Source organism: Ursus arctos, chromosome X (assembly GCF_023065955.2).
Source record: "Ursus arctos isolate Adak ecotype North America chromosome X, UrsArc2.0, whole genome shotgun sequence".
NCBI lineage: Eukaryota > Metazoa > Chordata > Mammalia > Carnivora > Ursidae > Ursus > Ursus arctos.
Genome location: NC_079873.1, coordinates 9,226,423 through 9,250,769, shown reverse-complemented (window position 1 = coordinate 9,250,769; position 24,347 = coordinate 9,226,423). Strand labels below are relative to the sequence as shown.

The 24,347-nt window shown below is 45.1% G+C and overlaps 1 protein-coding gene across 1 annotated transcript in view; it reads right to left on the bottom strand.

The window, feature by feature from the left end:
• FRMPD4 (FERM and PDZ domain containing 4) overlaps nucleotides 1-24,347 on the bottom strand; it is a 787,588-nt gene that overhangs the window by 23,728 nt on the left and 739,513 nt on the right. The window contains exons 7-11 of the mRNA XM_044391879.3: nucleotides 23,272-23,317; nucleotides 15,026-15,130; nucleotides 12,305-12,412; nucleotides 7,257-7,388; nucleotides 3,430-3,549 (exon numbers count right to left, since the gene is read on the bottom strand). Coding sequence (XP_044247814.1) covers nucleotides 3,430-3,549; nucleotides 7,257-7,388; nucleotides 12,305-12,412; nucleotides 15,026-15,130; nucleotides 23,272-23,317 — 511 coding nt within the window. The remainder of the gene's footprint in view (nucleotides 1-3,429; nucleotides 3,550-7,256; nucleotides 7,389-12,304; nucleotides 12,413-15,025; nucleotides 15,131-23,271; nucleotides 23,318-24,347) is intronic.

The window sequence follows — 24,347 nt, the reverse complement described above, 5'->3', positions numbered from 1 at the left end:
ATGGTGGTCGTGGTTTTGCTGAACAGAGGTCCTCACAGACTCCACTTTAGGCCTCAAAAAGTTCATTTACAATGGACACGTTAGATATTAAACAGGAAACCAACATTGCGCAAGTGTTTTATAACATTTTAGAGCCTCTAAGGTGTTGTCCTGTTTACGAATCACTGTAACAATCTTTTTCTTCCTAGATAGCAGACAGGTAATTATGAATTACAGCAGTCTGAATGGTTAGGGTTTTCTGTTACTATATATGCTAAAATCTGGAAAATACTTCATGGCCCATTAGCCAGTGGGAGGTTAACAGATAGCCCTTCTGTTTTCATCATCATGATTCATCTAGAGTCAATGGCTATTGTCGTCAACAGGAACCCACAAAGCTGAGTGGAGTTTGGTCTTTGTAATATGATCTATATCACTTCTGCGTACTCTTTGGTTCTCCAGGCTAATTTTACTGAATCTTTTCAGTGTGTTAGAATTGACATGGGCACCCGGCACCCTTTGCAGATCCGCTGACTTCTGTTAGATAAGTTATTTCAGACATACCTCACATTCCGTGACACAGAGTCTGAAGCCAAGAAATTCTCATTTCCTATTCTCAGTGGAGGACATAGGAGATGATGGTAGCTTAATTTTGGTCCACCACACGTGGCTTCCCACCTCCTTCCCTCCCTCCATTGGCTACTCCTTGAGGGGGCGACTGGCTAGTCCACCAGCCATGCGACAGCCAAGGCGGGAAAGCAGAAACGGCATCCGCGTTTTTCGAGTCCCTGGGCAAGATCACCGGGCAGGTTTTCCACTTCTCAGCACGGTCGCACAGGTATAAAAAGTGCATCTTTTGAATAAGGAAGATCTCCACGCACTGTGTCAGATTTGAGTAGACACACCTTGAACAGAACCGTGCTTAGCAGCGCTCCTGGTCTACTTAAGAGGTCGGCCCTCCGCAGGGGAAACACAACCCCATTCCTCTTTTGTAAATGGAACAGGCATTTTTAAACGGGATGTTTAAAGCAGAAGTAGAGTAAAATGGTTTGGAAACATCATCTTGAGAATGGGAGGAAGTACGTAATTGTAGAGAATGACAAGTGAGGGCATCCAATGTGCTGACTGGCACCTGTAACTATCTCCTTGTAACTAACAAGCTAAAAAACCTAGCACATCCTCTGAGCTGCTACGACAAAGCCCAGGGGTCTTAGCACGATTAGCGGGACGAGGCAGTCACGTCTGGGTTATTCGGCCTGCCAGGGAATAGGGCATATCGTTGAGGGGTCCAGGTGACCAAAGTTGAACATTTAAAAAACCCAGGTCATGACAGTTCACTGTTCTGGGTAGAAAACGGTGTAAGGTGTGCTGTACATTTTCTTACTTGATGAACAGGGTATGCTGAATAGGACTTGTCTTTTCCAAATGACTCAGGGTTATCTTCATGAACATTAATCATCCTCCTGAGCTGGAAGTACCACAGTCTCTTCCAAAGGCCGCCAAGCTGGGGAATGTTCAAGTGGGCCTTGCCCTTAGTGCCCCATCTGCTGGAATGTTCTACTACATATCCGGCTTGTTTCCTCCTTCAACTTAATTTCTGTTCTCTAGGGCTTACTGCCACTTTAATTTGTGTCACCATTCCTAACCTCTGGCATTTATCTTATCTATGTCTCTCCCATCTTCTACCTGTTTTCTTTTTCCACTCAACTTTTTAAAGACCACAAAAGTTTTGAAATATACAAGAGAATACTGAGAATAGGAAAACAGAAACCAGTGTATCAACTACCTAGAATTAACAAAGGTTTCTTTTTTCCCCTTTTTCCAACTTCTTTGCTTTTTATTTCTTACGGCTCCAGAAATCCTTGCCTTATACAGGTATGCCAGCCAAAGGGAGCACATCTTTGGGGTTTCGCCTTGCTTCGGCATTTTCTCCTTTTTTTTTTTTTTTTTTTTTTTTTATCAAGGGAGGTTACATTTAGGTTTACAATCTCTTTGAGTAGATCTAATGTGAGATGCTTAAACTTCAGGTAAACAGGTTCTTACTGTTTAATGTGATTATACTGGGAATTGAAGTGAAAGTAATGAGAAGCAGTTACGGAAAAATACAGGAACATCTCCTAAATGTCAAATGAATAAATTCCCTCTGGGCAAACTAGCAAAGATTCTCATCTCTTGAAGCCTCGTTTTTTCAGAATTGTAACCCAGAATCGGAGATAGTCAGTCTGCAAAAGGTACTATTTTCTTAGTCTTATTGCCTTGAAATTAATTATTCCATTATAAGGACTATCACATTTCAGAACAATCAAAGCACCAAATAAATGAATAAATGAGTAAATAAAGGAGAAGGGAAAGGAAATCTTTTTTATAGTAGTATGCCAATTAATAAATGAAGAAGAAATAATAGAATTAGAAAAATCATCATTTTGAACCATTGCAGTAATAATGGATTTGGGCAAGAACCATCAGCAAATACTAAAACCGGTGAGTGAAAGGGTATTAAGAGAGTTGCAAGTGCCTCTCTGCAAATTACTTTTTAATTACAAAAAACCCTAGTAAGTCTGAATGGATAAATTTGGAGAACATCTCCATAACCAAGAGTCAAAGTTAACCTCGTCCTTAAGGGGACAAACGGACATCATATGCTCCCTGATGTGGTGCACTAAGGAGGACACGATGTCACGCATATCACTCTTCTGCCCAAATGACATAACCTCAACCTAATCAGGAGAAAACATCAGAGAGATCCAAATTGAGAGATTTCTACAAAATAACTGACTGGTACTCCTCAAAACTGTCAAGATGTTGGAAGTCGAAGAGAGACTGAGGAATATTCTGGACTTAAGGAGACTGAAGTACATGACAACTAGATGCAAAATGGCATCCTGTTCTAGAAGAAAATGGATTTCTAGAAGAAAAAGGCTGTTTTGGGGACAGTAGGCAAAATCTGGATATAGATTGTGCACCAGGATGGAAATGTATCAGTGTCAAATTTTCTTATTTTGTTAATTGTGCCATGATTATATAAGAAAAGGTCCTTGTTACTAGGCAATACACACTGACGTAGTTAGGGGTAAATGAGCAGGATTTGGTAAATGACATTCATGTGGTTTAGAAGAATAACGTGTGTTCGTGCGTGCCGGCGCACACGGGGGAACATGTGCTCTCCCTAAAGATAAAGTAAATATGGTGAAATGTGAACAACTGGTGAACCTGGGTGAAGATTATCAAAGAGTTCTTTTATTACTCTTGGAACTTTCTCCTAAGTATGAAATGATTTCAAAATCAAAAGGGAACATTTTAAAAAGCACCATGGAATCATTTCACAATGCACAGAGCTTGGGGTGGAGGACAAAGAGAAAGAAGATCCCGAATGACAGAATTTAGGGGCAAAACCCCACATTTAATTTATCCCCCAATATTAATATAAAACGTGCTCAAATTCTCACATACCTGAACATAGAGATACTCGAAAGCAACTGGATCTCTCCTTAAAAGGTCAATTGGATCCTTTGGGACGAAGCTAATTCGGAAAAGACACCTCATCTTATGGGAGCTGGGCCGCTGTGTCACCTAGAAGATCAGACCAAACACAAGAATCCTTCAGCACTGGCGGAGGGACACGGAAGCAAAGGCAACTTTGTTTCAACACCAAGGAAAGAAGTGGTCGAAGTTCTTTTACGATGTGTCCTAGATCCTCACTCCCTGAAAACTGCACATGTCCTAGGTTGTGCTCCCCCGGAGCCGACCCCGAGATGAGGGACCTACTAAGGAACTGCTCCCGGGAGAGGCCGGTAAGGGAGTGGGGGGAGCAGGTGGGGCAGAGAGGAGCCTATGGGGCCGAGTGTGCAGCTGTGGGTAGCTACAGCCTGACCCACAGGGACTCAGGAGGATCACCTATACCACAGAGCCACCGGGACTTGAGCCAAAGGACCACAAATCAGCCATTGGTTTCAGGCTGTCCCGGGGGGATGTGAATTTCCAGGTGTGGATAGCATGGGCGACCAAGGTCTAGGGACAGTCCGATCCAAAGATGCTGGTGCTGGAAGTGATAGCACACCAAAACTAGGGTGGGGGCGGGGGGGGGCGGAAAGGGGATCCGGAAGGAGAGCACGGAGACTGGGATTATTGTAGGACACGGCTGTGGGCTTTTTCTAAATGGGACTCCAGACTGACTGCAGCAGGGAAGGCAGGACCGTGTCAACCTTGGATAACAACGCATTGGAAAGTCAGAAGACAGAAGTTTTGGCCTGAGCACTAAATCTGGAGTCCACCAGTTTCCAAACTACCCCAAACTTTCAGTAACAGGACACTGTTCAAGTTGTTCAAGGGAGCTTAGAACACACCGCAGATTCTTTAGGGCTAAGGACTATGGATTGTTTTGTTTTCTTCTTTTCCAGCACAGTGTGTACCAACTACTAGGTGTTAAGTTTCTTAATTCCTTTTGCAACTGAAGGAAATCAGCCAATGTAATAGTAGGTGCTTCATAAACAGCCGAACGAATACAAGACATTGGACTCCAATGAAGAAGGTAAAAGCTCTTCGATTTCCCTTAAAGAGGTCAACACGATGCACCTGAACCATGCACCACGAACCAACAGTTGTTTTACTTGTAGTTTCGTGTACTCGTGTGTGCTTTTCTACGTATCTGTACGTAGCTTCATGGCCTTGTAACTCCTTCGTTACAGAGGACAAATCTGGCAAAATAAAAATGTTCGTGAACGGCAATTGAAAATTCAAAATAAAAATAGCAATAGCTTTATTGAACACCACGTTGTGTGCGCACGCATTCTTCCAGTTGACATCACTAACTTTGTTGAGCTGAAGACTTTCAACGGGAAAACACTCCTTTTAAAGGCTTAAGGCATACTGAGACATAGTAACACTGACCCAGCTTTTTGGCTGTGGGCGGGATTATAGAGCTGAGTGGACTCACCAGCCCATGCGCTGGGGGCTGCTCGTCACCTGAAGGTCAAGCTGAAGGTCAAGCAAACCAGGAAGAAGAAAATGTGGGAACCCTAAGACACCCGAAGTGCTGCTCAGGTCTGCTGGGGGCGTTGTATGGTGACATCATAGGGTATTTCATCAGAAGGTCTGGGCTGAGGTTAGAAAGTCGGGTATCATTTCATGACTGGTTAGAATCTATCTTTCCTGAATTTTCCACAAGCGATCTTGAGTCTACTTGCATCATCAGGAGGCTGCACTAGTTTTGAGAATTCATGTAATGCAAAAAAAGTCCTTTAGACTCATTAGAAAATGCAGTCCATAAAAAGAACAGTCCCTAAAACAAACAAGAAAACAATTTCCTGGAAACTTACAGTAGTATATAAATAGACAATAGTATTTTCTATGTAAAGTTTAGTTATAAGCTGCCAGAAATGCAGAGCTCTTTAAAAGTTCTTTTGAGGGTTTTCACCAAAATTAAATGTTTTTAAATGATTTTTGTTACTGGACACATTTCTTATACTTTTCCTTTCTGCCATGCCTATAAATATTTTGGTGATCAAGCTTTTCATATGCAGTGATTTCAGAGGCATGAAGCTGGTTTGTCTCAGGATATTTAAATCAACCAATTTTCTTTCTAGAGAGCATCCTTGAAGTTTTAACACTCTGCTTTTTGTTCTGGCTAAACATGAAACAAAGCCTCTTCTAGAAAGATAAGGGAAGAATCAGGGTTAGGGGCTTTTTGTTTCCTTCTAACATTCTAAGGGAAATTCAATAATCGGCAATCAATCTAGAACGAGAAATTGTGTGTACCTAGCACCAAAAGAGACTCTGAAAGACTCTCTGTCCCGCTAAATCAGCAAGCAGTTTTCCCACAATGGCTATGTGGTAGATAGAAGTTCGGAGGGAAAGGCTACACACTAATAGCAGCTGAGCCGGCCCATACACCGCAAACACCCGTGACCATCGGCCAGCACCAGGCAACCCGGCACAGCCAGGGAGCAACTGCCCTCGGGAGCAGCCCACCACCACAACCAAGGGACAAATGCCCCCGCGCCCCACCCCTTCGGTGGGGATACCTCTGTGGCGTGTTCTCCACTGGCTCGCAGTGCTCCCCAGTAGGACTGAGCTCCAGCTGCCCACAGTCGAAACTGGCTTTTTACCACGCTCTCTACTCGTGCCCCAGTTTTTCCCATTTCCCTTCCTCTTCCTCTCCCAGTGCGTCCCGATATCACCTCCCAATAAACCACAAGCCCCCAAACCCTTGTCTTAAGTCCGGCGTCTGGAGGAACTCCGAGCCAAACAACGACCTTTCACATGGGGGATTCTGATTATCAGGGCTTCTTCCCCTAGAGCAAAGTACAAAAGAAGTCATCTGTTTCCGAGGGAGTTTTGGCACAGGTTAAAAAAAGAAGCAACATTAGAAGTGATTTCAAGTATCCACAGGTCGATTTAAACCTGGTAAAGGTAGCGCCAGTGTAGGTAGAGGGCTATAAACGAACACAAACGATAGCTTCGTAACAATTCCCTGCACTGAGTCGGACCGAATCAGGAGATTTAGGGATACTGTGGGAGCAAACTTGCGGGACACGAGCTTCTCATTAGGCAACAACCAGGAAGCGCTTTAGTGTGACAACACTTCCTGCTACTCCATCCATCTGAGGGCACCTTGACTCCTTGCTTCTCCTCCTGGTCTCCCCGCAGGTCCTCCTCCCTCCCTAAAGTTCCCTTATACTTGCAGCAAACACTCTGCTTGTGTCGAAGCACAAGAGAAGTCAGGGTGCCACACTGAATCCAGCAGCCAAGAACAGATGGGGCTGGCGTTTTGGTAAGCAGCAACGGGGACGCACTGGTGGATTACTTATTTACAGTGGCGGCACTGGGGCAGGGATTTCGAGCTTCCACAAACAGTCGCGAGTATGCACCCAGAATTTAAGACAAGCGAATACGATGTTGGTTTCATTTAAGTAATCTCAGAAGCTGTTTCTTTTGAACGGTTTCAAGAGATCAATGAGCAAAACAGGTGAACGAGTCATTTCCCATAACATAGACTATGATCCTACAGAGCCATATTCCCAGTGAGTGGTTGTCGAGCCTTTGACAGCTCTATATGTGACGCCGACTGACAGTCTATGAAAAACTGACAAAGGAGGGAAACGTTACCTTGAGCTGTAAAACCCATTATGAACACCAGAGCTTTCGTTAGTGGAGATACCCGGGGCCGCAGTGGGTACATTTAAAGGATTCGAGGACAGGGGAATTCTGGGGCCGGGCAGCCTCTGCTCTCACCGGCGGGTGTAATTTCTGCCCTCACCTGGGGGTGTAACTTCACACACCTGAGTTAGAGTCTCCTGTTCATGAAGCAAGAGCAGCTTGGTTCCGGCCCCTTCCGTCCTCTGCTCCAGCATGAGGGAGAAGTGTTCGATGCCTTTGATGGAAAGCTTCTCTTGAAGAGTCAGGATGACATCCTTACAGAGGAAACATGGACAAGATGCCATCAAAATCAGCATGGCGCTCTTGCAGAGCTCACCGGGACTGAAGATGTGGCACAGACAGGCTTCAGATCTCTACATTTTACACCTTTGGTTCATTCCGAAGCTTGGTGCTCCTTTTCCTGACCTCGCCCACCACCCCAAATCACTATGGAGTTCAGCAACAGGGCGGCGACAAGGTGGCGAGCTGGAGGAGGGGCTCACTGAACTTAGCTGATCAACAGAGGGTGGAGTGGAGTTGGTTCAGGTCCCCTTTCTTCCAAATGGGGGCGGCAATGAAACCACCTCGGGAAGTGCTCTACCCTAGGGCGTGGGCAAAATACCCCCTGCATGCCAAATCCAGCCCACCGTCTGTTTGTGTAAATAAAGTTTTATTGAAACACAGTCACACTCATCTGTTTATGTATTGTCTATGGCTGCTCTTGTCCTTTGCATCGGCAGCAGAGACTGTGTGCTCTGTGAAGCCTAAGATATTGCTCTCTGGTCCTGTACAGAGAACGTTTGCTGATCCCTAGTCTACACCTCTGGTTTTTAGTTTCTGCTTTTGTTTTTATTAAGAGAGAGAGAGCGTGCACAAGCTGGAGAGGGGGCGAGGGGAGGAGCAGAGGAAGAGACAGAATGTTAAGCGGGCTCCACACTCAGCATGGAGCCTGACACTGGACTTGATCCCAGGACCCTGGGATCATGACCTAAGCCGAAGGCGCAGGCCTAACCAGCTGAGCCACCCAGGTGCCCCGAGTCTGACTCTCGATTTTGGCTCAGGTCACGACCTCAGGGCCCCGGAATCAAGCCCCACATTGGACTCCCTGTTCGGTGGGGAGCCTGCTTCTCCCTCTGCCTCTGCTGCTCCCCCTGCTTGTGTTGTCTCTCTGGCACGCTCTCTCTCAAATAAAGAAATAAAATCTTAAACAACAAAGAAGAGACGCTCAACCGACTGAGCCACCCAGGCTCCCATAATCTCTCCTTCTGGTAAGAGAATGCAGTAGTGGTCAGGAATGTGGGCTCTGGAAACAGTGGTTTCTACTCCCAGATCACTTCATGTAAGCTGTGCAGCTTCTGGCAAGTTATTTGATTTCTAAGTGTCTTCATGTCCTTATCTATATAAACTGGGGATGATACTAATACCTGCTTCAGAATCGATATAAGGACTAAATGAGTTCACACAGAGCACACATTTATTGAAGCACTGTTTGATACAGAGTTAGGGCACTATAAGAATATACACAATACGTGTATTATTTTAAGTCCCTGGGGAAAGTAGAATGAGCAAGCTTTGTGAGCCATCCTTTACGGGATTAAACATTTATGATCAGATTGGTGTGCTATACACAATACATGCTTACTGCAAGGCAAAACAGCTGTCTTTGAAAAGGAAAAAAAGAACCACATTTTTTTCATGTACTTGAAAACTAGTAAATGATCTCTCTTCAAGATAATTTATACTCAGATGCTAAAAGTCCCAAAGAGCAGTGCTTTTCCACCCCGGGGCAATTCTACCTCACAGCAATTGGTAATTTCTGGAGACATCTGTGGTGCTAGGGGCTGCTGTCAATATTGAGGGATACACCTAAGCATCTTACCATGCACGGGACAGGCCCCACAATAAAGAATTACCTGGTCCAAATCAACAATGACATCAACAATATCAAGATAGAAAAACCCTGCAACACATAGAGGTTTGTTGTCGTCGTCGTTTTTTTTAACTGATCTTTCTGGAATTTTGATTCTTCCCTGTAGACCTTTCTCAATTTCTTCAGTCTCCTTTAATGGTTTTTTTTTTTTTTTTTTGGCTGTTGTTTATTTTTTGTTATTAAGTAAACGCTACCCGCGGCGTAGGGCTTGAACTCACAACCCTGAGGTCAAGAGTGGCGTGTTCTACTGACTGAGTCAGCCTGGCGCCCTTCTCCAGGCCCCTTTAACACAAAGATCCCCACACCCACTCGCCACCACAGACATCATTCAACAGAAATGCCTTGACTATATATTGAATTTCACAAAAAGATTCTCTGTGTCATAAGTTTTGTTCAAGGCCCAGAAAAGAACAAACAAAACCAGCCTGTGTGTGTGGCAACACACACTTTATAAAACAGTCTCCTGAAACACCAGGGAGCACACCGGAAAATCGATAGCAATAGTTTTTCCTCACGGTGATTCTATAGCAAGAATTTTGGCAATTTTTATTAAACAGTGTCATATCCCTTTCATAACTCTACTCCTTCTATTTTACGCCTCCCAACCTGTGTCAGCAGCGACAGCAAAGCTGTTAGGTACAAGCAAAGCGAGCTTGAATTTGCTGTCCCCTGTCTTCTTGTCGCCATCTGCCACCCTCAGGGAAATTGAACACACTTTAGTGTGGGTTCCTAAGGAAAAGGCCAGAGGGAATTAACAACAGGGCTCTCTTTGAAATTTAGAGGCATTTCTGTTAAGGAATGAATTCAAGTCTTGACCTAGATCTTCAGATGGGAGAGGGGGTCTAAGGCCAAGGAGCTTTCCTGACCACGTGGTATCATAGACCAAGCCGTGGTGGCAGAGGGAGTTCTAATAATGCAACGCTATGGGTTACCTTGGGGCTCTGCAAACTGCGGCCTGGCCCCAGCGTCCAATCTGGCCACGCCCATTCATTTACATATCCTCTGGGTAGGAAACAAGTTGTCTTGCCTAAAGAAAGGTTTGCTTCCTGGCTCCTGGGAGGTAAACTGTAAGCCCTCGGAGTGTAGTGCCTGATAGGAGTGTCCATTCAGCTGGGAGCCAGACAGGTAGAGAGAGCCTATGCCAACAACGTGAGGACCTTGGGCCAAGTGATTACCAGCGCGACCTCTGGTCGAGCGGGATACTAGAGTTAGCCACACAGGTGCTCGGCTTGTGTATGTGGCCAACCGCTGACAAAAACTCTGAACAGCGAGGCTCAGGTGAGCCTCCCCGGTTGGCAGTACGGCATACATGTTGTCACATGTGATTGCTGGGAGAAATAAGCGAGGTCCGAAGGACTCCACAGGGAGAGGATGTTGGGAAACGATAAGCTGGGAAACTCTCCTGCCCTATGCAGCTTTGCCCACTGGTGATTTTAACCTGGATCGTCTGGTGGTGATAAACTAACTGTGGCTCAGTGGGTTAAGGGCCTGCCTTCGGCTCAGGTCATGACCTTGGGGACCTGGGATCCAGGCTCCCTGCTCAGCGGGCAGTCTGCTTCTCCCTCTCGCTCTGTGAACTCTCTCGCTTTTGCTCACTCTCAAATAAATAAAATCTTTAAAAAAAAAAAACCCTATAACTGTGCTTATAACAATTTGCCGAGTTCTGTGAGTCCTTCAAGTGAATTATGGAACAGAGGGTGGATTTGAGGAGCTCCCAAGCCCACCGTCGATGGCTGCTTTGAGGACACAACAACAGAGCCGAGTAGTTTTGGGGGGGATCAAATAGGCCACAGAGCTGGAAATGTTTACTCTCCTTCCAGAAGTCTGCCCACCTCTAAGCTAGTAGATAATAATAAGAGGAACACCTTGCCATACACGGATTTTGAGTGGGAATAAGGGAAAAGGACTTTGTCAGTCACCCGCATTTAAAATGAGCAGTCTTGCACGAAGTTGATGGTTCATTGTGGAAGGATTTAAGGATAGCTTAGACGCTCCATCATCAACCTAGAATACTGTCTGCCCTATTACCTGCTACATCAGCCCCTATTTAAAGCAATTCCAAACAGACTGCTTGTTGGCATCATGGCAATAAGGGAGCGGGCCTTTGCAGAAATGCTTCCCCTCGTAAGGTCTACGCTGACTAATTTACAAAACTGAGAATTAGGGGTTGACTATTGACAGACTTTTTTTTTTTTTTTTTTTTTTAAAGATTATTTATTTATTTGACAGAGAGACAGCCAGCGAGAGAGGGAACACAGCAGGGGGAGTGGGAGAGGGAGAAGCAGGCTCCCAGCGGAGGAGCCTGATGTGGGGCTCGATCCCAGAACGCCGGGACCACGCCCCGAGCCGAAGGCAGATGCTTAACGACTGTGCCACCCAGGCGCCCCTTGACAGACGTTTTTAACACAGACCCGATACTCTCTTGATACATTATTGTACAGATCATCACTAGGCACTTTTTTTAAAAACCTCAATAAAATCTCTTTTATTGTGCCATTTGAAGAAAGCCTATTTTAGGCTGCTAGAGCATTAGGGAGCAATCAATTTCTGCACACACTTTTGCCTAATAAAAAATAGAATATGCATTTTTTTCCCCAGGAAGGAAGCATGGGGGGAAAGAACCCATCTGCTTGGTTATAATATGCATTTCGTACAACTCACCTATGGCTCTGCAATAATAGGGTTGCTCTGTGACGCTTCCTTCTCACCCCTTCTCCTAAGATGCGTGCCTCATTTCTGTCTTTTTAGGCGCCATTTCCATGAAATTGGTTACAGCAATTAAAAGTAAATGTTATCTTTATATTATCCTACCCCTTGTTTTTGCTGGACACCAAAGGAGCAGATATTCAATTAACAGCTAGCATCTTAATCTTCTTGGGGGCTGACATTGCTAAGAAATCCTACTGGCTTTAGGCAGGGTGCCAAGCCTTTTTGGGGACAGTCACGTTCTTTTAATTAACTGGAGTTGCATTAAAATGATGATAGCCCTAGTGGTTCGTCACTGAGAACATATCATATCATTTTGCAACACACACACACACACACACACACACACACGCAGGCACAAGCAGAACCTTCTCAGTTTAAGCTTTTTCTTTTCCAGTCTGTTTTTAAGTACTCACACACTACCTTATTTGGAAGCAACCAAAGATCTCAGAGATAAACATAGTTCTGAAAGCAGGTGCTGCCACGCGAGGCCGGCCGTGGGACTTCCAAGCCATACCTGCCAGCGTCCACGTGGAGTTTAGTGGGTCTACTTACTTTTATGGAGGTGCTGCAGTCAAAGCGAAATGATTTGGTCTGTCCATTCTCCAGGTACACTTTCAAAACATTTGGCATGAAAAGAAGTGAATTATCCTTAACGGTTTCCTGTTTAATGACAGCGACAAAAAAGAAGGTCAAATGAGCATTCTGCTCTTTGCAGAAGCAGCATACATCTACAATGTATTCTCATCGCAGCATTTAAAAAAAAAAAAGGGAACTCTCTAAGGCTAAAAGGCGTCCCTCCGGTGATATCTGGGTTCAGTTCTTCATAGCAAAACTCTCCTTTTGCAGCTACAAATAACTCAGATGATGCAAATAAAAGAACTTTTTTTCCATCAGGAAGTAAATCAGATGAATGTTTTTTAAAAGTCAAGGTTTCCCATCGGAAAACCCAATGAAGGAAATAATTCCTTCGTAATGAAGCCACAATGCTTAGGACAACACGCCCAGGCTTCAGCAGAGCAGCCTATCTTGAAAAGAACGGGGACCAGCAATGATGGTGTTTGATGCGGTGCCTTTGGCGCCTGGCAGAGCTCATGCAATGTGAGTAACAAGCAATAACAAGCTTGAAGTATAAAGCTGTTTTAGGAAACAATTTTTTTAAAGGAGGCCCCATGCCCAACATGAGGCTCCAACTTATGACCCCGAGATCAAGAGTTGCACGCTCCACCGACTGAGCCAGGAAGGTGCCCCTTTATGGAACAATTTTTAACCCATTCAGAAATGTTCCTTAAACTCAAAGGGAACATTTAAGGAATGGGTTAGTGAGTTAAAGACGAAAACACTGAGGCTATAACAAACATCATAACTTAAAAATAATTCAAAAAGAGATATTTGGAATAAGACCAAAAATTAACAATAAAAACGTATTCCTTTGAATTTTCTCTTTAATCGAAAGTAGGGAGAGATGGCAGGGGAAGAAAGAAGGCATGTGGGATGAGTTCCACCAATCCTTTCTCACATACAGCTGGTCATGGGGTCAGAGAAGTCAAGCGGAACTCAGCAATCATGAAAGCCTATGTCCCTTGTTTTACAGATGAAGAAACTGAAGACAAGATGTCCAGAGATTGGCTAATGTCCTACAGCTAGTCCATGAGAATCCAATCCCTAAGTATTTCTGTAAGAGACTCTTCTGTTCCTTTCTCTGAGTTTCCTCTCTCTCCTTTCTCCTCCTGTGGACTTGACACGTGACTTTCTTGCTACCCAATTCACAGAGTGGGTTTGGCTCCAAGTCCACACGAAGAGACACGCGATGACTCGGTACAGCAAGAGTAGGCTGGACATGAAGATGGTCCCAAAGGTTGAGGAGCAGACATGTGACTGAACGTCCCTGCCACACACACAGGCCTGTGAGGAGGCAGCGGGGGGCTGCAGGTGATGACTGACCCCCAGAGCTGTCCTCACACACCAGCTGCCTTGAATGAGCCCTATTACATCCAGGATGAAGTAAATGCCATAGCACCTTCTAGAATCATATTCTCTCTAAAGACACATAAACTGATTGCCCAATCTCATGCTCGGAAGCTTGAGAAATGATGGGGTAAGTTTCAGATGACCTTCTGTGATACCGTGATTCCTCTGTGACTGGAACCTTCCGGCTTTGTCTTGTGAAATGCTAATGGATGCTAACTGCATCCAGAGGGACAGGGATGCACTGTGGTGAGCAGAACAGCATGGGGTGAACAGGGGCAGAGGAAATGGGGTGGGAGATGGCGATTGGGAGGACAAGGCCACAATTGAAATGCTCCCAGGGCAGCACAGTGACGGCCCGAGGCCCCTCCCACAAGCACCACGTCGTTGAACAGATTAGCCGGCTGACCCCCGGACTCCAAGCGGGGCAGACACAGGTCAGCAAGTTTTGACAAGGAGACCCTCGGACCAGGAGGGCCTCGCTCAGGATGTGCGGGCCCACATCTTCAAATTCAGATCCAGGACCACCCTCAGGGAAGAGTTTGTGACCCCTCGCAAACATGTCATGGATGAGATTTAAACCACCAGCACCAGCAACAACATAACCTCGACAACAGAAGCTGGTATTTCAGAGGTCCAGAAACGATTAGTGCCTTAGATGACCGCTTTCTAAAAAACTATAAACACGAGGCTAGATTTTCCTGGGGGAAAAATGGAAAATACAGCATCCTATTGACGTCTGCAGTATTCATTCTGAAGATGAATTCTGTGCCTGAGCAATCATGATTTCCACCCGGACCTACTGATGGACATTCACGCAGTATTTCCTCACTTTCCCGGCATCTTAACTTCTTTCCATTTTCATTAGTGAAAAGAATAGAGACATTTAATTTTGAATAAGGAAAAACTTAGGGGAAGCCTTTCTCAAAATATATAATGGAAGCATGCTCAGTTGGCATAATGGGAAGAAGCAGGTGGAAGTTTCAAAGAGGCCTAGTTTACTCAATATGGGGCAATGCCAGGGATCTCAGATCACATGAACTCCTTTGCGAAGTAGTGAGGTCTTTAACACTGGAAGCATTCGAAGAAACACGGGACGACTACATATTCTGGATACGCTCGAGAGAACGCATCAGGCACAACACGGTGATCTCTCAAGCCCTTTATAATTCTGAGATTCAGCTGTCCTGTGAAATCCGACCATGACTTCTCAACTGACCATTCCAGTGGGGCGACTGGCTGTGTTCTGTGCAAAGCCCCTATTTTGGCCACTCTCTCTGAGTCGCACGCAGGCAACAGTCAACTCACCGACACTTGGCCATTGATGATGACCTCCTCGGAGAACCGCACTTTGACCGGATTGGACTTTAATCTTGCCTTTTTGGCAGCACTAATAAATGCTGACTTGGGAGACTAGAAAAAAGAAAACATTGGATATGATTATTGGGAACATAATGCAAACCCTGGAACACTTGTTTCCTAGCTTTAGCCTCTCGAATATGCAATATTTTTGCTAAAAAGTATGTTTAGTGCATGTCCAATTCGAGGACAAAACACAGATCCCGGAAGCAATCAAAACCCTGTCATGCTCATAAAGTAGAAGCTTTGATTTAGTCAGCAGACCAGAACGGCAAACAGCATGCTCTGTGTTCTTACGGCGCACGTTCCCGGGGATCTTATTTTTCTTTTTTTGAGAGAGGAAGAGAGAGAGGGAGAAAGAGAGTGAGAAAGACAGCAAGGGCAGAGGAAGAGGGAGAATCTTAAGTAGGCTCTATGCTCAGTGCAGCGCTCGATCTCACAACCCTGAGATCACAGCCTGAGCTGTCATCAATGCTTTATTCTAAGAATACAGTACCTAATACACAGAATATACAAAATATGTGTTTACGTTATTGGTAAGGCTTCTGGTCAACCGTAGGCTATCAGTAGTTAAGATTTGGGGGAGTCAAAAGTTACATGCAGATTTTTGACTGCACGGGGGTTGATGCTCCCAACATCCATGTTGTTCAAGGGTCAATTGTACTGTCTTTTATTGGAAAGAGGAGCTGAGTGACTCAATTTTCCTTCCTCAGAAATGAAACGTGCAAGAGGGCAACTTGCTCGGAAGCGTACTGTGATCCAGAGCGAGCTCTCGCTGCACCGTCCTGGTCAATTTACTCCATCTGAGAATCGTCCTTGTTGGGTAATTTTAATGAAGCCTGAGGAGAAGGGAACTCACGTTTGGGCGGGGTCTACCATGTTGCAGGCACCATTTGTTTATTTTTAAAAAGGACTACATTCTCGGGGCGCTTGGGTGGCACAGCGGTTAAGCGCCTGCCTTCAGCTCAGGGCGTGATCCTTGCGTTATGGGATCGAGCCCCATATCAGGCTCTTCCGCTATGAGCCTGCTTCTTCCTCTCCCACTCCCCCTGCTTGTGTTCCCTCTCTCGCTGGCTGTCTCTATCTCTGTCGAATAAATAAATAAAGTCTTTAAAAAAAAAAAAAAGGACTACATTCTCTATTGCACCTAATATACAGGTAAATATTTAGTTTGAATCACAAAATTGCTATTTCATAGATTAAAATCATCAAATACTGCAAATTGCAAATTGTCCAACCTACTGGTTTTCATGGTATGTAGTCCTAAGAGGTTCAGACTGTTGTGGAAAAAAATCCCAGTAATTGACTCTAGAACAACACAGAGGCTCAACTTTCTGTGTACTGTATTAATCTCGAGGCACAAAAGCTAACTAGTGTGTCCCATACTTTGAATTTCAAGTAAAAATGAAAAAGGTTCCCATCTTTGTCAAATACAAGTGCACTTGAGATCAATTAAAACAATATGATGAAATGGAGAAAGAAATTACACATCCATACAATGGAATATTATTCAGCCATAAAATGGAATGAACTTCCGGTTCATGCTGCAATATAGATGGACCTCAAAAACATTAAGTTGAGTGAAAGAAAGCAGACACGAAGGGCCACGTATTGTAGGATTTGATTCCATTTACATGAACTGTCCAGAACAGGCAGATCCGTATAGACAGAGGGTAGATTAGTGGTTGCCCTGGGCTGGGGAGGGGAATGGGGAATGACTAACGTCTGTGGAGTTGGTTTCCTATTGGGGTCCTGAAAAGGTTCTGGAACTAGACAGCAGCGACAGTTGAACAAGGTGGTGGATGCACTTAATGTCACAGATTTGAACACTTTAAAAGAGTGAAAATGGTAGCTTTATGTTATGTGTATCTTAATATAAGAAGACAAAATCACTGTTGAAAAAAACACGATAAAATACGTGTATGTCTATTCCCAGGTGGAGTTTTGTTTGAATATTGGAAAAAATCCTGCTATCTCAAGTTCTCCTTCCACATGAATCCCACCCTCTGCTCTGATCAGTGTCTTAGGGCCTGGATGGATGAACGAATGGTTTGGCTGCCAGAGTTTTCATTCCCATATTTACGCAAGATGTTTTCAGAGAACGGCTGCCCTCTTAGAACACAACCGAAGAAAACAAAACCAAGAACTCAAAAGACTCTAAATGGGGGCTCTTCAAGATCAACAACACTGAACATGTTCAACGGGACTTTTAAAAGTCCTACTCCAGGGGCGCTGGCCGGCTCAGCCAGTGGAGCGCGTGCTTGATCTCCGGGTCAAGCGTTCGGAGCCCCACGTTGAGTGTAGAGATTACTAAAAAAAAAAAAAAAAAAAAAAAAAAAAAAGTCCTACTTCAGAGCTTAAGCGATGGGACAGTGGTGTTCTCCTCGGTATCTCTGTAATTATAGGCTGAGTTTGGTAACGATTCACGAACAAATCATACAGTAGTGAGTTCCTCTGCTTTCGATATGCCATTTTTTTAGCCGAAAGGAAAACATGATTCTCCCTTAATGATTTTAAGCAGGCGATATTTGCATTGGCACAATGGGTTTCGCACAAGGGAAGCGGCCGTAAGAAAGCTACCCGGAACAGAAGCTACTAATTAGATGAGGTGCTTGAACTCTGAAGGAGCCCGCAGCTCCAGCATTGTTGGCGAATGAAGGATCTCACATGTGCTCAAATGCCAGATACGGACGGACGTGGATTCAATCTCTGTGCATCCGAATCTTTTAATGTAATACTTTGCCACATTTTCCTAAAATGATCTATCTATGTCACTCCTTGCCTCAATAAAAAAGCATTTCGCAGTGGCACCTGGGTGGCTCAGTCGGTTGATCGTCTGCCTTTGGCTCAGGTCATGATCTCAGGGTCCTGGGATTGAGTTCCACATGGGGGGGGGGGGGGAGGAAATCTCTGCTCAGCAGGGAGCCTGCTTCTTACTCCCCCTCTGCCTGCTGTTCCCCCTGATTGTGCTCTCTCTCCCTCTCTGATAAATAAATCTTAAAAAAAAAAAAAAAGCATTCCAAAGAGCTTATTTTTTCTTATGGTTATCATTTGATGTATCATCTTGAAGGTACTGATGTTCCCATGGACGTAATAGGGTGATTAGCCCCTAAAGTAGGTGACCCCATACGGCAGAACCTGTCAAGCCAGAGATGCTCCTTTCTCCCTGAAGCTATAGCATGCCGCCCCCTATAGCCTCGTCCCCAGATTTATTTGCCCCGCCCTAATGACAAACCTGATAAATGAGGAGAACCAGCAAGAAACCCAGCCAGCCAAGGTAGTGAAGTAAATACTATTCTACATGTATTTTGAAGTCAACAGACTTGGGATAAAAGGCCAAGAATTCATGCCAGGGCATTTTTCTTGTCCTGGATTTGCGACTATTTTATATAATTGACATACATTTTAAAAATTACTTTTTGATAACAAAAAGATAAGCTCTTTGATTCTGAAGGTTACTGAATTAGAGTCAACAAAATAATGGCTTATTCCACTGGCCGGAGTGACTTGTGGCACGCGGGGTATGTAATCCCGTCATGACTGCAGTTTTCACTCAGATCTCCCTCTGCAGCTCAAAAACATACAACATACGCCGCTCAGAAACCCGACGAGTTAATTCTTAGCAACCTGCAGTCCCTGTGGTGGAATGACGAGTAATTACCATTTAAAAGAATCAGATTCTCCTGCTGTTAATTAATTTAAGATTAGAAGGGCTCTAATCAACCTTGCACCTCTTTCCAAATTTGCTGTTGCTAAGGTGGCCAGAGTAGATGTGCGCCATCCTCTTGGTGCTTTTAGATGCTTAGAAGTCACTAGAACATTGTTTGGATCACATAAATAAGATAGAATTTCTGAAACTAAAGCCTAAGGTCTTAAATTTGCAATTCCTGCATGTCTCGAGTACTGTATACATAGCAGGTAGGCGTGGAGCAAATATTCAGTGAGGTCTAAGAAGCCCACATTATCAGCGGGGCACGTAGTGTGGCGTTCCCCACAGCAGAGCCTGAGAGAAGGGTTCGAAAGCAGGTGGCTGACTGGAAAGTGCTCCCTGGAAGCACGCACAGGTGGGCAGGAGGAAGGGAGACGGGGTGGAAGAGTAAGCCAATGAAGCATTCTGTAAGTCAGTCACCTTGTAAGCAACTGGAGCTTAAAGCTGTTGGGGACCTCGTGGAACGAGGCAGACCACAGGCCTCAGAGTTAGAACGTCCGAGGAGACAGACAGCCGGGGTATATAGTCACCAGCTCCCGTCAATCCGTGACGGAGGGGCCGCTCGTCCAGGAATGTGAATTCCTCAGCCCTCGTGGCCCGCCACATGAGCGTCCTCCTGTGGCCCGAGAAAAGCCACGGGCGAACAATCACCGGTGATCTCAGCTGGGAAGTGGCCGGCATGCTCAGCATGACACATGGCAAGAGGGTCCGGTCCGGGTCCTGCTACCATCTAATACATGGGCTCCCAGGAGGAGATATGTAGCCTCCCTGAGGTGTGTGGAACATAGTTGGAAGTTGGGTAGGAAGGGAGAAGCAGGCAAGCCGGTCCCTCAGCTCTTGGGCCTAGAAAAAAGCTGAGTGAATGTGAACTGTGGTAGCTCCAGGACCACAGAACGGAGAGTGACTTATCCCAAGTCTCACTGAGCTGGGACTGTGTGAGGGGAGGTAATCGAGGCTCTTTCAGTAGTCTCTGTCTCAAGCCACATTAGACTAGGAAGTTCTGGAAGTTCGAGATTTGGGAACTGTGGGAGGCAGAGTCAAAGGAAAGGAGGAAGGAGCTAGCCAAGAAAGTTCTGTAATAAAAAACGGTAACAGTGCAAGGAAAGAAGATGGTATAAAAGATGGAATAAAATTCGTAAGAAATCCAGAAATTCCTTTTCTAGAATGCCATCGTAATGGAACGGGGAACTACTGACTAGATGCAGATAAAGACTTCTACACGAAGGTGTTGCGTGCAGAATTAGAAGGGAAAACCACTGAGGTCAGTAGGAAGGGCTCAATGAGAGGGTGCTGGTGAAGCAAATCCTGAGTCGACAGAATGCTTTACAGCCACGTATATGATGCTTATAAAGAATTCTCGATGGTATGAAACCATGCTTATGACAGACCAAGTGAAAGGAGCAGAATAAACTGTATGTCCAAGATCTCCACCACTGACAAGGCATCTATCAAATGACTGGAAGGAAACAGGCCGATTGTTTACACCGCTTGTCTCTGAGGAGAAGATGTGCTGACACGTATTTCTTTGCTTTTGTGTGTGTTTCCTTCTCTACTTCCACAATTTTTCTCCAAGAAATAAACATGGTAGAAGGGGAGAGACATCTATAATACTTCAAAAACAAGGCAGCAGCCTGTTAAGAATGACTTCTCGAAAGCCTCAGGAATTTCCACAGCAGGGCTCACTGTGGGTGCCCCGGGACCATGTGGAGTGAGGTAAGAAGGGGCACACATCGGCTCTCTGTCTTGACCGGACCTTATTAGGCAGAAGAAATACAACATAACAAATGCTGGCCAGCAAGGTACAAAATAAAGTAAAATGCTAATTTTTACTATCTGCAATAAAAGTAGAATTTGTACATGTTGTTTTGTATAAACAAACGACGGGTCATCTGTTTCAGGATGCCAATCCCGGCTGCTGAGAGAAATGTTCAGCAAGTAAATGGGACCCAGTGAGTTCTTGTATTTTAAAAAGCAAGGTGCCGGTAGGAAAATCCAAACACAGAAATGTAAGGAACAACGTGTAGTCTCTTCTCCCAACTTCTCTCCTCTCTGAATATAATCTATTTAAGTCACTTTGGGGGTTCAATTCCTTCATTTCCATGCCCAGATTGCAGAGGAAAAAGCCACTTTGGGCTGGATCAGTGAGGGGAGACTCTAGGTGGGACAGTGGCTCCCAAGTGGGGGGTAATCCCCGCCCCCCCAAGGGACACCTGGCCATACCTGGAGACGTTTTTGGTTGTCACAATATGGGGAGAGTCTACTACTGGCATCTAATGCGTAGAGGCCAGAGACACTATTAAATATCCTGTAGAGCCTGGAATGACACCACAGAACACAGAGTTCTCCGGGCCACATGTCGGCAGTGGTGACGGTGAGAAACTCTGAGATAGCATTTAGGGCTTGTGCCAAGGCTTGGAAGGTGAGAAGGGTTTGGCTAGGCCGAGGCGGTGTTGGGGTGGAGTATGTGGTGGGCATTTCAGGAAGGTGGGCTGGTCAAGGAAAGTCAAAGATGAGGATTCCATCCATGATGACCAAGCAGGGAGAGAGTGCTGAGAGGCACAGAGGTGCAGCTGTTGGGCAGAAGAACATGAAACACTTGCTCCTGAATGTTGTGGCCAAATGTTGACTGTCATTACAGCTCAACAGCAACAGCCACCAGAACTCCTGGAAAGTTCCAGATGATCTACTACAGGAAGTTCCATGACTCACTGATAATAATGAATATTCATATGAATAACCAGTCACGCACACTCAAATGGCAAAAACAGCAAGCAAAGCCACAAGACACAACTCTTAACTTCAATGCCAAACTCCTTGTTCTTTCTCCAAGTTGACTGCATGGGGTAAAACATTACCTCACATTGCAAAAATAACCTGGTTCGGAATCCAATGGTTCTGATCTCGCATGTCTAAGAGGTTACAAAGTGGGAAGAGAAAATTCAGGAAACACAAGGCAAACTGGAAGTTCCACCAGGAATTTACAGTTGGTCAACCATTCGGTTATTGTAGACATTTCCATTGGCTTCACCCAACCTATTTGTTCACTGCCAAGAAATGAGGAAGTGTGGATAGATTTGAAGTGAGTGTGAGTGACAATCTGGTTAACAGAAACAGTGTAGCTGTACTTTCTCTGGAAGGAATCACGGAATCATGAGATGGCGGAGCAGGGAAGCCCCTGGACGTGAGTCGGTGTGACCCTCTCACACAGATGCAGAAATCTGAGCAGGTGTGGGGGTCACCTGTTCTATTGTTGGGATCTCAAATCTAGATCTCAAATCTCGGTTCTCTTACATCCTGCCGTCTCCTTGGTTTTCAAATCCAGACATGCGTGTGCAATTGTGGCACAGACAGGGACCAAAAGTAACAATAGTAAACTAAGCTTTTATTTTAAGTAGCAATGTCCCAGATGGCACGATTTATTGTCTTGGTTAGTTCTATTTGTTATCTTATCAGAATCTTGAACATGGATGTTTTCCTGCCTGAAATGCTTAGGCCATAGTGCTTAGGAGGAAAGTGCTGGGACAGGGGAGAGGAACAGTTTGGTTAGGAGATGGAGACAGACCATTAGCAGAGCCTCCAACTCCACGGGGAAGAGAATGGAAGCGTAAACAGGTGGGAATCTCTGACAATCCCTGCAAAGGCCACAGAAGGCACCGATGATAAATGTTTGGGGGAAAATCTGAAGAAATTTGCCTTAGTATTTTTGAGTTCGACTGCCAGTGTATGGAATTCACAAACAACAGCCAGTCTATAGAAATAGTCAATTCGTAGTTGCCCGGGACTGAGGGTGGGAAGGACGTAGTCCCTGTAAATGCGAACGGAGTTCTCATTGGGCTGACGGAAGTGTCCTCGAACGGGACCGTGGTGATGGCTGCATACCTTGGTAAATTTTATACAGATCATTGAATTGTACGCTTAAATGGGTGGATTTTAGGATATACAAATTACACCGTGATAGAGTTGTTAAAAAAAAAAAATCATGGCAACCAAAGGCAGTACGATTTTAATCACTCCCCACCCTCATGACCAAGGCTGCTGAAATCAAATTCTGACAGCTGTATTTCCTCTAATAGCTACTTTAAAGGGGGGTCTCCCTGAAATATCTACCAAATTAATCAGAAGGGGATATGAAAAAGAATTAGGCTAGAACATCCTATGATTAAACATTCCCATTCCATTTGTGATTCTTAAACTAGAAACCATAAGAAAGTCTCAAGTCTTGTGTGATTTCCAGATGTGAGTCCCATAGACTGAATAGCTGGTTTTCAAGATATACAGAAAATGCATTACTTTCTTTTCTCTCCAATGAATGGTTGCGCTATCGCGGTGTATAAAATACAAATAATGAAGATTTCTGAACTCATATGGTGAGTGCACGCTGTTTTTCTCTGCTGTTATTCATCGTCACGGTTTCCCCGGACTGGGAGGAGGAGGGGACCAGAATCCTGGGATCATACAGTGGCACTTTTACTCACAGGACACTTACAGGGTAAGGCTGAATGACAGTGAGGAGTATCGATTCTTTGCAGCTCCTGAAAGAGAAGAAAAACAAACATATTTGTGAAATGCACAGAGGCCGGACCCTCCATGACAGCGTTCTTTTGAAATGCAACGCGCGATGTTTCGGCAAACGTTTCTTGGGCTCTCAGGCAGAGTAAATCAAAAAGCTCAAAAACGGGCTTTCAGACCTCAGAGAAAACCAAAATCAAGTGTTCACCCAGTGTAACAAACAGCCCGATTGAAAGCTTCCCATGCGGTTTATGTTGGGCGCTATTATCTGTGATGCCGAACAGCAGGGCTTTGAAATAACACTCGCCCTGGGAAGGACTGTTTGTGAAGTCTCGACTCCGACAGTCTCGGCACTTTCCGCTACCCTCCTCATTGATTCTCCCCTTTTGATTTTAATTTTCTAGAAAGGGAATCGATTTTTAAAAATTCATAACATCATTATCTGCTCAGGGTCAGCAGCATGAAAGAAAACTGTCCGTGCGGTTTTCTTGTGTGCAAACAGCACCCCGCAAATATCACTCCCCCGCGCCGAGTGGCTCCCCGGGTCCACGGCAACAATGCCCAGGTGGCTGGGGCGCTAAGTATTTCAGATGGGCACTTGCTGGGAAACAGTGTTCACGACAGGGGACACCTTGAAGCGGGAAGCAGAACAAGGCAATATCATGGTTTATTTAATTTCCTCCAAATAACCCAATCCTGACAAATAACTCAACCCCTCAGGGAAAATCACGCTGTGGGTATAAGTTTTCCTTCCTTCCCTTTCCATCCTGAGGAGAGAGGTCAATTGCCACTTTGTTGAGGAGACGCCGACTTTTCCTACTTTAGGTTTTAATGAATGACCTGCTTTTGTGATTTACTGTGCAAATGAATAAAGTAAAGGGAATCTGTTGCAAGGCCGTTTCCTGGAAGAAGCCACGGCAGATGGTATTTCTAGCAGTCTTTGCACTGTGGCTAGGCGCCCTCCCATCAGGCTGGGTTGGACCGGGCTGGACTACTGGCCATCGCAGCGCTGGGTGAGGGACTGGGAGGTGAGGAGTGCAGTGGGGGAGGAGA